Below are 15598 nucleotides of genomic sequence, written 5' to 3'. Positions count from 1 at the left end.
TCTTCATATGATTTGAATCCTACTGAGATTTTTTTTATCTATTCATTTGTGGGATGTGGGCATCACCGTCTGGCCTAGCACTTCTTGCCCATCCATAGTTGCTCATGAGAAGGTGGTGGTGACTTGCCTTCTTGAACTGCTGCAAGTCCACCTGCTGTAGGTGACCCATATTGCCATTATGGAGGGAATTCCAGGATTTTGACGCAGCGACAGCGAAGGAACATCAATATATTTCCAAATCAGGATGGGGAGTGACTTGGTGGGGAACTTGGAGGTGGTGGTGTTCCCAAATGTCTAATACCCTAGTCCTTCTAGATGGAAGTGGTCGTGAGTTTGGAAGGTGCTGTCTGAGGATCTTTGGTGAATTTCTGCAGTGCATCTTGTAGATAGTAGCAGCAGTGTGTACTGAGATGTATAAATAGAGGAACGAAACTGGACAGATCAGCCAGCATCAACCTAAACATCAAACACAATGATGCCAAAAACAGCCCTCTTGACACTGCAAAGACCTATTTACCAATATCTGGGGGCTTGTGCAAAAGTGGGAGAGCTCCCTCACAGACTAGTCAAGCAACATTGTCAGTAAGGTACGATTCCACGACCACAAGTATGACCCAGATGCCGCCATCACAATTCCTGGGTATGTCTATCTGAATAGCAGAAAAGACCCGCTAAACATGGCAGCACAGTCATACTTATTGGAGATGGAATTGCCTTTGACATCCTCAACATTGGACTCTGGACCCCACAAAGTCCCATGGCATCGGGTCAAAATAGTCAAGGAAATCTTCTGCTGAGTACCACCCATCACCCCCACCCCTAGGCGATGGCCTAGTGGTATTATCAGCGGACTATTAATCCAGAGACCCAGACAAAATTCTGGGGACCCAGGTTCGAATCCCACCACGACAGGTGGTGGAATTTGAATTCATTAAATATCTGTAATTAAGAATCTAATGATGATGGTGAATCCATTGTCGATTGTCGGAAAAAAACCATCTGGTTCACTAACGTCCTTTAGGGAAAGAAACTGCCATCCTTACCTGGTCTGGCCTAGACGAGACTCCAGACCCACAGGAATGTGGCTGACTCCTAACTGCCCTCTGGGCAATTACGGATGGGCAATAAATGCTGCCCAGCCAGCGACACCCTCATCCACAAATGAATAAAGAAAAATAAATCCCCCTCGATTGAGAAATCAGGACTCTTCCATGTTGAGCAGCAATTAGAGAATTCTTGATAATGGGCATCAAGTCCACCATCCACAATGGCTTGGTAACACCAATACTGATTGAACTGGTCAAGTCCTAAAGGACATAACTATTAGATTGATGGTGAGGGAACCTACTTGAGAGAAAAACATTTTTGACCTTGTCCTCACTAACGTACCTGTCCCAGATGCACCTGTCCATGACAGAATAATTAACAGTGATGACACCAGTCCTTCTGGAGATGATGTCCTGTCTTCACATTGAGGATACCTCCAACCATGTCATGTGGCAATGCCACAATGCTGATTGGGGCAGCTTTCAAACAGATGTAGCAACTAAAAACATTTATCCATGAGGTTCTGTGGGCTATTAGTAACAGCAGAATTGTATTCAACCACAATCTCCAACTCCTGGCCTAACCCTTTCTCTACCATTACTAAGGCAGGGATCAACCCTGATTCAATGAAAGGTGCAGAAAGGTATGCCAGACAGCACCAAGCAGGATCAAGGTTAGCTAAAAATCAGATCTCAGTCTGATGAAGTTACAACGTATGATTACTTACATGCTAAACAGCAGAAGAAGCAAGTGATAGACTGAGCTAGGCAATCTCACAACAAAACCCATATATCAGACCTAAGCACGGAGTCCTGCCACAGCCAATGTGAACGTGGTGGACAATTCTGTAGTGATTAATTCACTTCCTGACTTCCTAGTGTCTGTCCAATATCTACAAGGCACAAGTCAGGAATGAGATGAAATAAACTCCGTGTGCCTAGATAGTTGCAGTTTGAACAACAGTCAAGAAACTTTGACATCGACCAGGATAAAGTATTCCACACGAGTGACACAATATTAACCACCTTCAACATGCACACCCTTCACTACTGTCACACAGTGATTGTATCCTTTACAAATACACTGGGTCAACTCACCATGGCTCCTTTTATATTTTTCATTTAAGCAGATGTGGTTGTTGATGTCATTCTCTTTATAAATTGATCAATTGTCTTCTAAAATAATGCTACAGTGTTACATGACTACAATGGCTTTTGACATGCATTGTAATGTGATAAAATAATAGTCATTAATTCAAACTTTATACACATCCTACCTTGAAAAAGTGTCAAAGCCAATTTCACAGCACCAATTGCTTATTAGCAAAGGATAAATGAACTCAATTACATTTTGCAATGATTTTATATTTTTGAAATAAAACACAATTCAGTCAATGTTGAATCAACTAATCCTAATGAGAATGGCAGTAATAGTACTATAATTGTCTTCAGTTTAGATTTTGGGAAGAAAATCTAAAATCTTTGAAATCTCCATTATTAATAGTTGTCCAGTGATCACAGCTGGAATAATGCATCGAATTTGCTCAAATACAGGAAGGCCAAGAACCATCTAGTTTACTTTCTACCATGTTCACAACTGCATGATTTATAATAATATTGGGGTTATCGACTAGTCATTGTAATTGATCTAAGTTGATAAAAGATCCAAACACAGCGTCAGAAAAATCTCAGAACTGTAGGCCCATAAATTATTATTCAATCATAAATCCTTGGAATGTTTGACACTCAAAAGCAGTTTTCCCTGGCTGTAAAATCTAGGACTAGGTGGAACCGGCATTGCACTCGAGTTGAGAAAAGTTCTTTCCTAAGACAATTTGGAAATTTACCAACTCATTTCTGCTTTGGGTGTTCAATCCATAAGTGCATTTGACATCTGTTTTGTACACACAGGACATCTAGGGAGAGAGATACTGCAAGAAAATGGAGTTGATGTCAATAATAAGCCAAGATTCTACCAAATGATATAAAATGCTCAAGGGGATGTATGCCCCACTCTTGCTCCTACTTTTTAAGTAATCTTTTGTGCATGACACTTACCATGTCATGTTTCAAATTACTCAATTCTTTGCTGAAAATATGCAATCTAAATTGCATTGGAGTAACTCAATGTCTTTTCAAACATTTCTCTAGGGAACCTGTTCTTTACCACTTGCTCATTGAAGTGTATTTCTAGTAGGCTGCTTAGATCTGGGTGAAGTTGAGCTTGGAGAGTGCTGTTGGAACTGCATTTATCCTGTCAAATTTAGACTATTCCATCCAACTTGTGTTGTGCCATATAAATGTTAGACAGGCTTTAGTGATTCAGGGTGTCGATAACTCACTGCAAAAATTCCCAATCTGACCTGCACTTGCAATCACAGCATTTACATGGCATGGTCCAGTTCAGTTTAAGGTCACTGATAACCCCCAGGATGTTGATGCTGAGGGATTCAGAAAAGGGCTATGCCAAGGAGAGAATATAAAGTGGAGATGGTTCAATTCCAATTTACCATTGTTTGAAATTATCATTTACTAGTCTGGCACTTTTTATATTTGCCACTTGTTAGCCCAAGGCTAAATGGTCCAGGCCTCGCTTCACTACATGAGGAATTTGTGAATTGTACTGAACATCACTTCTGGCCCAATGATGCAGTTGAAGATGACTAAATACTTGTGGGAAATTTGTGGGCCTTTTGTGGTGCAGTGGTGGAATCCCTACCTCTGAACCAGGAGACCTGGGTTCAGGTTACACCTGCTCCAGAGGTGTTCAATAACATCTGTCAACGGGTTGGTTAGAGAATATTTACCCTCAAACTTTAAAGACCTTGAGGTGCATCAGTAATGTCCCTGCCTCTGGCCTAAATGGCCTGGGTTTCAAGTTTGACCTGCTCCAGATGTGCATCACAACACATCTGAACAGATTGATTAAAAGTATCTTCCCTCAGCATCTCATGCAGCAATGTCCTGGCACAGAAATGATTGGTCTCCAACAGCCACAACCACCTTTCTTTTTGTCAAGTATGCCTCCAAACAGTTCAGAGATCAAACTTCCCCACCCTGCACCCAACATCCAACTCAGCAGATTCCCACTGACTTCAATTTTGTCAGGGTACCTTGATGATAAGATCTGTCAAAGGCTGCCTTGACTTCTCAGGCAGTAACTCTCGATTTACCAAATGGAGTTCACTACCTGGTCCGTTTTGTATCATAGATACAAAAATTCAGGAGGCAAGTGGCCTTTAAAAAGGATATATTCTGTCATGTTTCCTTTGAAAGCAGGTGTTGTAAACTTGGAGCCAAGCTGTCTGCTCTGAGTCCAGCTAGCTTTGATTTATTTTTTCTTAAATAGTTGGAACAATAGAAGGGGTGGGGTCAGGTTCCCACAGAACCAGGATTTTAGTTTAACTTTCAGTAGCCGTTGGAGTTGGAAACTGCTCTACATCTCTCTCTCCTACAGCAAAATGCTCGGGTTTTTTTTTCTCTCTCTCTCACACACACACACACACACACACACACACACACACACACACACACGTTCTTTCCTCCTGCACTGGAGAATGGCGTGTGAGATAATTTGTTTTACTGAATTTGTCTTTGCCAAGGGTGGGCTTATGGGAAATTACTATAATAGGGCAGTTACTGTTTAGTAGTTAATAATTTATTATTCTGTTAAGATTTCCAATAGATTTAAGGTATTTTAACTGTAGTGTAAGAATAAAATGTGTTTTGCTTCAAGCCTAGTAGTTTGACCAATCGAATCGGACCAGGAACGTAATGACTTACACTTGCCTTTAAGAATAAGAAAAGTTGGTGTCAAAGCAACCTTTTAATATATTTTGAGGGGTTTTTGGTCTGGTCTATAACAAATAACATAATGAACCTAAGTGATCAAGTTTCAGTGACATAAATGTGCCGCTTGATAGCACTGTCAACAATACTTTCCTTCATTGGTGTTGATGAGGCCATAATTGGCAGTACTTACTTTGATCTATTTTTGTGAGCAGGACATACCTGGACAATTTTCCAAGTAACTAGATAGACACAAACTTTGGAGCTGTACTGAAACAGACCACCCGTTTGTGTGCCTAGCTCTGCAGCACAAGTATTACTAATGTTGTCAGGGCCCACAGCCTTTGCAGTATCCAGTGTCTTCAGCTGCTCCTTGAAGTCACATGGAGTGAACTGAATTGGCTGAAGATTATCATTTATGATGCAGGCATGTCAAGAGGCTAAAACAGATCATTCACTTGACACTTCTGGCTGAAGATAGTTGCAAGTACTTCAGCCTTGTATTTTGCACTAATGTGATGTCTCCAACATAGGATGGAGATATTTCTGCTAGTTGTTTAATTGTCCATCAACAACAGGACTGCAGACCTTAGATCCGTTTATTCTCACAGATCTCTGCCCATCACATTTTGCTTTGGCTGTTTGTCATGTGAACAGTCTTGTGCTATAACTTCACTATGTTAACATTACATTTTAATGTATGCCCTGATGCCACTCCTGACATGCCCTCTCACACTCTTTGTTAAAACAGGGTGGATCACTAGGCTTTACGCTAATAATAGCGAGAGGTATGTGAGACCAGAAGGTTACAGATTGTGGTCGAAGACGATTCTGCTGCTGCTGGCCACAGCATCTGCATGTTTACCCCTCAGGTTTTTCTAGAAAAAAGTGAAATAGTTAGTCTAGATGTATCTAGTTCCTCTAGCATTTTAGAAGTAGTCAAATCACTCTCAACCTTCTCCTGAGCCTAATATTGTGCCATCCCACGTTAAACCATAGGAGAGCACGGCACTCAGCTCAGCTGTGGAGCATTTTTAGCCCAACCTCAAGTTCCAACAAAGGTCACTGTTAACGAAGCAGTACAAGGTTGATTAAAAATCTAGTATACCTGCAACCACTGTCAGAAAATCAGTGTGACACCGAGGGATGGTAACTTCTGTATACATTAAAGACAAACAAAATACCATAATCATTCCTGAAACTCTCAAATAAACACAGTAAAAAGTTGGAAACATACAGGCCAGACTTTTTCCTAGGGTGGAGGTAGCTTTTACGAGGGGACGTAGTTTTAAAGCGAAAGGAGGTAAATATCGGGGAGACGTCAGAGGTAGGTTCTTTACTCAGAGTGGTAGGGGCGTGGAATGCATTGCCGGAGAGGGTAGTGGAGTCGGCCTCATTAAGGCATTTAAGCAGCTATTAGACATATGGACGATAGCATAAGGTAGCGGTGGAGGTTAGATAGACCTTAGGTTTAGAGTAAAAGTTCGGCACAACATCGTGGGCCGAAGGGCCTGTACTGTGCTGTACTGTTCTATGTAGCAGTGTTGAAGAGCGAAATAGAGTTTGCATCAGTCTGTGACTTGATGAAAGCTTCTCTCCAGCTTATGAAAGGTCATAATCTGAAACAAACTCTATTTCTCCCCCCTCGAATTCTGTCAGACCTGAGTATTTTAAGAAAATATAACTATATTTTAACATGAAAATGAACATAGGTCAAACTGTGGAACTCTGAACAATTTCAAAAAAAGCATATATTTGGACGACTGTATTTATTTTTTCCTGTTTTATATGTAAATAATAAATCATTTCAAATCATGCTCCTACCTTGTGCTTTTTTCTTGTTCACTCCACTATCAGCATTATGTCTTTTCTGTACAAAAAGATAAATAAATTAGTCAGACAAATTCACCTACATTCTTTCAGAAAACCATAAGACTTCTTTTTCTGCCAACTTTGACTTCACTCCTCGGATGCAACGGATTCCTGTTGGACTATAGAGCCATAACTACCAGTTATTCTCTAGTACGTTGTTGAGTCACACCTCAATCAGCAGTCTGTCGTGAGAAGGTGCCACATTTGACCTAGATTTGAATTCTGCTAGAGTTTGCCAAGTTATCTGGATAAAACAAATTCAGCATCTTGCAAATGCTAGTGTTAGATGAGGGGGTAAAGTCAGCAGGCGAAAGTCAGAATTATTGCAGCACAGATAGAACTATTTGGCATATTGAGTCTATGCCAACTTTGCAGAGGGATATCATAAGAACTCCACATCTCTGGTCATGCAAACAGAGTTGGAAACACGGTTTCATGTTGCTTCTTGGTAGCAAAGTAAAAATGTTTTTCATCTTTCTCTCAACATTGAGTTCAACAACTTCAGAGCATGAACACTGTCTTCCATTTTGATTACATCCCTTTCGACCTCTTCAGTGACTTCCTTGCTTGGGTTTACTCTCAGCAGAGCTGACCTATTTTCTATTATTTAGATCTATTTTGTATCTAAATCTCCCCTCTATCATTAGTATTCCCTTTCCCTTTGCTCTGGGTACCCTCACTATCTGTTCCACTCATTTTTCCTCCACTTTTGTCAACAGCACAAAATCATCATTTTCCAGCTATCAGCTCCTAAGAGTAAGTTGGATTCAAAACACTGACTCCGTTTCTCTTCACACATACTGCCAGACCTAAATTTCTCAAGTACATTGTCTTTTTTAAGTCTTTCTCTCTCTGTCTTTCATATAAACTATCCTTACCATACTGCAGGCTTCAAAAACTCACTGTTAGAAATTACAAAAATACACAAATTTCACGATTAGCAGAATTACAGATGAAAGGAAAAATACCTGAATTTCCAGATCAAATGGCAAGTCTCACAATTTCAACTCGACAGAATAATTTCAAATGAAGAAAGATACCAAAAAAAAAATTGGTTTATTTCACAGAACAAAAATTTCCAATTTTCAATGGTGCATTAGAAAACCTAATTTAAAACAGAGATCACGTTCCTATGAGGGCATATTAACTTTCCGGTATGAAATACAACACAATCTTATGTCCTCTAGTCTAAGAATTCAAAACTTGCGTACAAATCTTGCCCCTTAAAAAAAACTTACAAACCCATGATCACTACCTTTGAGAAAAAGGATGAGGATAACAGACATGTGGGAACACCAGCTCCTGCAAATACCCCTCTAAGCCGCTCTCCATCCTGGCTTGGAACTATACCCCATTTCTTCACTGTCACACAGGGACAAACTCTTAGAATTGTCTCACTAACATCACTGTAGATGTAGGTGCACCATCACCTTCTGAAGGGCAACTAGAGATGAGCAATAAATGCTGGCCCACATCTGCTAAATGAATAAAGAAAATATATGGAGGCTCCATGCTCCAGAGGGAGCATGACACAGAAATGGCTTTATCAACAATGTGACACTGTGGATCATGGAAAAAGTTCATGTCTCACGTGCAAAAGAACCTGCTGCCAGTAATGGGCACATGATGTATTGTGAAAGATTAAACACATGCGGATGCCAACAGACTGTAATAGCAACTGCATGAATTTGGATGGAAGCTGCTGCTACAAATAACTATATCTGCAAGCGAAGTGAAAACCAAGGGAACTTAACAGCAAAGCATTGGGGCAAAACTTTAAAATTGAAATGATAAATTCCAGTGTGAAAACAGCCTTTTGATCCAACCTGTGTGTTTGTACTGTCTCTCAGATCCAGCAAATGATCCCAATCACAATACATGCTTGTTTCTTATATCCCCTAATAGCTCATCCAACTATCCTTTCTTTATTTGAACTAGAACATTTTCTGCCTCAATCACTGACCCCAAAATTTGCCGCCTCACAACATTGCATAATAGGGATCTCCTACTTATTCGATATTTCAAATTTAATTAAATGCTGGAGTCCTCATTTTCAAACTTCAACAACTACTGGAAACAGACAGCTTCTTTCTACCTAATGAATCACTTAACAATTTTAAATATCTCTTTCCTGTATTTACTGGAAGCAAAGAAACTAAATAAGTAATTTATTAGCAGTGATAGTAGGAACTGCCGATGCTGGAGAATCTGACATAACAAGGTGTACAGCTGGATGAACACAGCAGGCCAAGCAGCATCAGAGGAGCAGGAAAGTTGACGTTTCGGGTCTAGATCCTTCTTCAGAAATAGGGGAGGGGAAGGGGATTCTTAAATAAATAGGGAGAGAGGGGGAGGCGGACAGAAAATGGATAAAGGAGACGATAGGTGGAGAGGAGACAGACAGGTCAAAGAGGCGGGCCTGGAGCCATTAAAGGTGAACGTAGATGGGGAGTAGGGAGGGGATAGGTCAGTCCAGGGAGGATGGACAGGTCAAGGAGGCGAGATGAGGTTAGTAGGTAGGAGATGTGGGTGGGGCTTGAGGAGTGGATAAGTGGGAGGAAGGACAGGTTAGGGAGGCAGGGACGAGCTGGGCTGGTTTTGGGATGCGGTCGGGGGACCTCATTTTTCAAGGACCGCAACTTCGCCTCCACAGTCGTCGAAAACGCCCTCGACCGTGTCTCTCGCATTTCCCGCAACTCATCCCTCACACCCCCTCCCCGCAATAACAACCAAAACAGAATCCCCCTCAGAGGTTAGGGAGGCGGGTAAGAGCTGGGCTGGTTTTGGGATGCGGTAGGGGGAGGGGAGATTTTGAAGCTTGTGAAGTCCACATTGATACCATTGGGCTGCAGGGTTCCCAAGCGATATAGGAGATGCTGTTCCTGCAACATTCGGGTGGCATCGTTGTGGCACTGCAGGAGGCCCAGGATGGACATGTTGTTCAAGGAGTGGGAAGGGGAGTTGAAATGGTTCGCGACTGGGAGGCGCAGTTGTTTGTTGCGAACTGATCGTAGGGCGATCAGGGAATCGGAAGTTTTGGAGGAGGTGGAGGGCGTGGGTGGTGTCACGGACGTAAGTGAGAAGTCCTGGACCAAGGGGGAGAAAATGGAGTCAAGATAAGTGGAGAGGAGTTCGGTGGGGCAGGAGCAGGTGGAGACATTGGGTCGATCAGGGCAGTCAGGTTTGTGGATTTTGGGAAGGAGATAGAAGCGGGCGGTGCGGGGTTGGGAAACGATGAGGTTGGAGGCTGTGGGTGGGAGGTCACCTGAGGTGATGAGGTTGTGGATGGTTTGGGAGATGATGGTTTGGTGGCCGGTGGTGGGGTCACAATCAAGGGGGCGGTAGGAGGTGGTGTCGGAGAGCTGGCGTCTGGCCTCGGCGATGTAGAGGTCAGTGCGCCATACTACAACTGCGCCTCCCTTGTCTGCGGGTTTTATGGTGAGGTTGGGATTGGAGCGGAGGGCTGCACGTTCTGTGGGAGAGAGGTTGGAGTGGGCAAGAGGGGTGGAGAGGTTGAGGCGATCGATGTTGCGACGGCAGTTGGAGATGAAGAGGTCGAGGGAGGGTAGGAGGCCTTGGGGTGGTATCCAGGAGGAGGGGATGTGTTGGGGCAGGAGAAGGGGTCAGTAGAGGGATTAAAGAAGTAAGCGTGGAGGCGGAGGCGGTGGAAAAACTGTTCAATGTCCAAGCGTGAGCGGTATTCGTTGACGTTTGCGTGGAGGGGGACAAAGGTGAGTCCTTTACTGAGGACTGACTGTTCGTCCTCAGTGAGGGGGGGGATGGTGAAGACCCGGCAGGGCTGGATCCTACTGTATCCTCTGAAGCTGCTGGCTGTGGAGGCGGTGGGCGGAGCGACATCGGCGGTGGGCAGGGTGGAGACGGCGTCGAGATAAGTGGAGAGGAGCTCGGTGGGGCAGGGGCAGGCGGAGAAAATGGGTCGACCAGGCCAGTCAGGTTTGTGGTCAAAATAAGTGGAGATGAGTTCAGTGGGGCCATTTTCTCCCCCTTGGTCCACGAACTCCCCACCTATGTCTGTGATATCACCCACACCCTTCAAAACTTCCAATTCCCTGGTCCCCAACACCTCATCTTGACCATGGACGTCCAGTCCCTATACACTTGCATTCCCCATGCAGATGGCCTGAAGGCCCTCCGCTTCTTCCTGTCCCGCAGGCCCGACCAGTCCTCCTCCACTGACACCCTCATCCGCTGAGCTGAACTCGTCCTCACCCTCAACAACTTCTCTTCCAATTCCTCCCACTTCCTACAGACAAAGGGGGTGGCCATGGGTACCCCGCATGGGCCCAAGCTATGCCTGCCTCTTTGTAGGATACCTGGAACAATCCCTCTTCCGAAGCTACACTGGCCCTATCCCCTACCTCCTCCTCCATTACATCGACGACTGTATCGGCGCCGCCTCGTGCTCCCATGAGGAGCTCGAACAGTTCATCCACTTCACTAACACCTTCCACCCCAACCTTCAGTTCACCTGGACCATCTCCGATACCTCTCTCTCCTTCCTGGACCTCTCTATTTCCATCTCCAGCAACCATCTGGAAACTGATATCCATTTCAAGCCTACCGACTCCCACAGCTACCTAGAATACACCTCCTCCCACCCACCTGCCTGCAAAAATGCCATCCCCTATTCCCAATTCCTCCACCTCCGCCGCATCTGCTCCCGAGATGAGGCATTCCACTCCTGGACATCCCAGATATCCTCGTTTTTCAAGGACCGCAGCTTCCCCTCCAGAGCGGTCGAAAATGCCCTCGACCGTGTCTCTCGCATTTACCGCGACTCATCCCTCACACCCCCTCCCCACAATAACAACCAAAACAGAATCCCCCTCATCCTCACGTACCACCCCACCAACCTCCATAATCAAAACATCATCCTCTGCCACTTCCACCATCTGCAATCCGACCCCACCACCAAAGTCATTTTTTCCTCCCCACCCTTATCTGCTTTCCTGAGGGACCACTCTCTCCGTGACTCCCTTGTCCACTCCACACTCCCCTCCAGCCCCACCACCCCGGCACTTTTCCCTGCAACCGCAGGAAGTGCTACACCTCCCCCTTACCCCCACCCCAGGCCCTAAAGAAGACCTTCCACATCAAACAGATGTTCACCTGCACATCTGCTAATGTGGTATATTGTATCTGCTGTTCCCAATGTGGCCTCCTCTACATCGGGGAAACCAAGCGGAGGCCTGGGGACCGCTTTGTGGAACACCTATGATCGATTTGCCACAAAAAATTGCACCTCCCAGTCACGAACCATTTCAACTCCCCCTCCCAATCCTCAGACGACATGTCCATCCTCGGCCTCCTGCAGTGCCACAACGATGCCACCTGAAGGTTGCAGGAACAGCAACTCATATTCCGCTTGGGAACCCTGCAGCCCAATGGTATCAATGTGGACTTCACAAGCTTCAAAATCTCCCCTCCCCCAATCGCATCCCAAAACCAGGCCAGCTCGTACCTACGTCCCTAACCTATCCTCCCACCTATCCACTGCTCCCACCTCAAGCCTCACCCCCATCTCCTATTTATTAGCAGTGTTCTTTTCTCCACCATCTTCCGATAAACAGTAAATAAATTATATGAAGAAGTTCCATGGAGGAACAATCAAGTAACTCTCACATAAGCAGGGCATTGTATATTTAAATATCACTCCAAGGATTTATTCAAACTAAGTTAACACTTTCAGTTAAGTATTGAAGGAAACGGTGTTGTCGAGGTGCTGACTCTTAGAAAAAAAGTGTTCAACCTGATCAGGCAGACCTTGATTCATGTAAAACAAAATCTCATGGTATCATTTAACTCAGTCATCCTCTCTACACCATACTCAATCTTCATCCTTCAAACAACATCACTCAAATAGATTAACTGATGATTCATTCGATTGTCATGTGGGACATGGCTACAGGTAAATAGACTGCATGTTTGTTTATAAAACAGTAAGTAAACTTCAAAACAAATTCCTTAGCTGGTACTATGTTACACTCTTAGGACATGAAAGGTGATATAAATGCAAATGCTTTTCTAATTGATAATTATTTCAATTTTATTCACATTATGAAAGTGATTATTATTCGTGAATGATGGAATGCAATATAATAGTCATGGCCAAATTATTCATCTCTCTTGTTCTAACATAGGAAATAATATGTTATACATTTTTATGCCCATCAATATTGAAACAATTTCTATTCCCAGGACCAACAAGCTGTCTTTTTTCCTTGATAACGTAGAATCCCTACATTTAATGTAAACACGGGACTCGGAGGAAGATGTCTGATCTTCATTTATTGCTTACTACACAGTTGCTTATCAATCTAAATTATTCAACTATTTCTTCAAGCTTGCATAGTTAGCTACTGTAAATATTGTCTCACCACAGAGAATCTATAACTGATTAACAACTTGTTCACCTGATTACTGAAACAGGATTTGGAATTTCTTTCAAAGAAACTTGCTTAAATTAAGGTAGGATGCCTTCACTATGGTTTGGGATGGGTATATCTGTGCGGCATTTCAAACACCTGACGTTTATTTGGGTGCCGCAAGCTGGATGTATTTTCTTGATTCATGACACTTATAACATACTGCTCTGCAAGATAAAGAAATTAAGACAAAGAAGTTAAGTAAAGACTTATTTTTGGTAGCAATGTTCTTTACCCAGCATTTGCTGACACAGAAAATAGTTTATTTGATAGTGTACTCCATTCCAGTAGCTAATCAAGTGTCTTCACTGGCAAACAAAACACACATCTCCCAGTGTTTTTGGGGAGAATATTTTGACTGTTACGATTGTTGCAAAGCTATAGTCAAACTCAGTATGAGGGAAGCTATAGGCCTCATCAGACACAAAGAATTGAGATTTTAAAAAATGTCATTGTAGCTTTAACCAGAGCGTATTCTTGGTCTGATAAATGCATGCATGGGTCAGCTCTTGTTTGGATGTACGAGCTCAAGATTTAACAGTTACCCAAGTAATATTTGGAGTGATCAAAGGAATCGTAGTTGATATAATGAGCTATTCATGATTAAGGCAACACTACCAGTATGCAACTGGCAATTAAGTGAATCACACATCAGCCTGTGGGTCAGTTGGTCATACTCTCTCGTCCAAGTCAGATGGGTCTGGGTTCAATGATGGACTTGAGCACAAAACCAAGGCTGACACTCCATCGCAGAACTAAGGGAGTGCTATACAGTGAGAGAGGAAGGAGGGGAGGAGAGAAATAAACAAAAAAAGGAAAGGGTTTGATAGGCTGGAAGGCAGAAGTGAATTAAATCAGAAAACGATGTCACAAAAATGAAAAAGAGTTTGTAATGGCAGAAGGAGAAAAACAAAAGGTGGGGTTACAGCAGATATAAATGGCATTAGCAGAATTAACACTAATGGAAAATAAGAGCATCAATTATGATTCAAACTTCTTGTATTCAAATGTTCCACTAAGTTTCATTAGAACAATGTAGGACATTGGACAAAGGGATCATAGCAGAAGAAGTGGAAAATTAAAATGGCAAGCAACTGAAGCTCAGGGTCACATTAGTTGAACTGAACAGTGGTGATCAGCAAAGCAACCTTTTGGCCTTCGCAATGAGAAGTATACTCTTCATGAGCTGCAATACAGCACACTAATTTGAAAGAAGTACAAGTCAACACCTATCCTGAGAAGAGCACTTAGGGGCCCTAGATGATGACATGTGAAATAACTACAGATCCCAGCATCCCATCACCAAGTCACTCTTTATTTAACTTGTGCACTGTACACTGGCCGTGGCCAACCAGCTCAGTCCTCTGAACCAAGGAAATTCTAATCTCCTGGTTATATTGGTCAGCCAGGGCTTTCCTAATTGGGGTTGTTAACTTGGGCCAATCAAGTACCTCAATCAACAAGGTCCACCTGGTTTCAATCACTACATCCCTTCCCCCGGCAGCCACCCCCCGACCCCCGAGTCCTGGATGTAGGCCTGGTCTTTCGTTTGTAGCTTTTCCTGTGATGATTTTGCTCCAGGTTCAGTTCCTCGGACTCAGGCTCTGACATAGGTGGCATGTACCGGACCATATTCCGTTTCTTGCGTACGGAGCATCTTGGGAGAGTTTCCTCCTCTTCTTCCGGCGGCAAGGGTATTGAGGCAGCATCCATCTTGAACTCTGAGGTTTCCTCGACACTAGACAGAGGGGGAGAACCTACACAGTTTGTGTCAGGCCTTCTGGCTGTTCCAAGCGGCCAGGTATATTTTGCCTCTGCTCTGTTTGAGAGGTGACAGCTTTCAGGTGATCCACATGTTTGTTCAGGACCACGTCACCTACACAAACTTTGTAGATCATAGGTCCTGACCTTGCATCAGCCTCGCCTCATACCCATTTGGTCCATTTCCATAGTTCCGGCACCAATCATTCCTAAATTAAATTGTCTCTCTTGCTAAGAGGAGGCATGTGGCCAGCTTTGGTGTTCCTGCTGCCGTTTCAGCCTCACCCCCAGGTCTGGGAATATTAGGTTTAATGTGGTGCGGAGACCTCCCCATCAACAACTCTGCTGGAGCTGTCCTTGTTGTTGCGTGTGGGGTGGTCCTATAAAATCGAACAGGAACCGGGACAATTTGGTCTCAAGTGATGCTGTAGGCTGCTTCTTTAAGAGTGTCTTAAACAGTTAGGCAGTTCTTTCTGCCACACCATTGGATGACAGATGGTATGGAGCTGTCCTTATGCTGAATGCCATTCGACTTCAGGAAATATTCAAATTCCCTGCTGGTAAATGAGGTCCCATTGTTTGTGACCAATACTTCTGGGAGTTCGTGTATCGCAAAACGATGCTTGTACCTTCTCAACGGTCATCCAAGTTTGCTGAACAGATTTCATGCCCGTCCAACCACTT

General features: G+C 43.7%; 1 protein-coding gene across 1 annotated transcript in view; it reads right to left on the bottom strand.

Moving 5' to 3' along the window:
- The window catches only part of LOC109916449 (probable phospholipid-transporting ATPase IA), a 274955-nt gene extending 260089 nt beyond the window's left edge, over positions 1-14866 (bottom strand). Inside the window, exons 1-3 of the mRNA XM_048600569.1 lie at positions 14670-14866; positions 13317-13320; positions 6660-6705 (exon numbers count right to left, since the gene is read on the bottom strand). Coding sequence (XP_048456526.1) covers positions 6660-6705; positions 13317-13320; positions 14670-14866 — 247 coding nt within the window. The remainder of the gene's footprint in view (positions 1-6659; positions 6706-13316; positions 13321-14669) is intronic.
- Between the last annotated feature and the right edge of the window lie 732 nt (positions 14867-15598).

The sequence above is a fragment of the Rhincodon typus genome, chromosome 1 (assembly GCF_021869965.1).
Source record: "Rhincodon typus isolate 14 chromosome 1, sRhiTyp1.1, whole genome shotgun sequence".
In the NCBI taxonomy this organism is placed as follows: domain Eukaryota; kingdom Metazoa; phylum Chordata; class Chondrichthyes; order Orectolobiformes; family Rhincodontidae; genus Rhincodon; species Rhincodon typus.
Note: the sequence above shows the minus strand (reverse complement) of the source record. Positions and strands in the feature narration are given on the sequence as shown.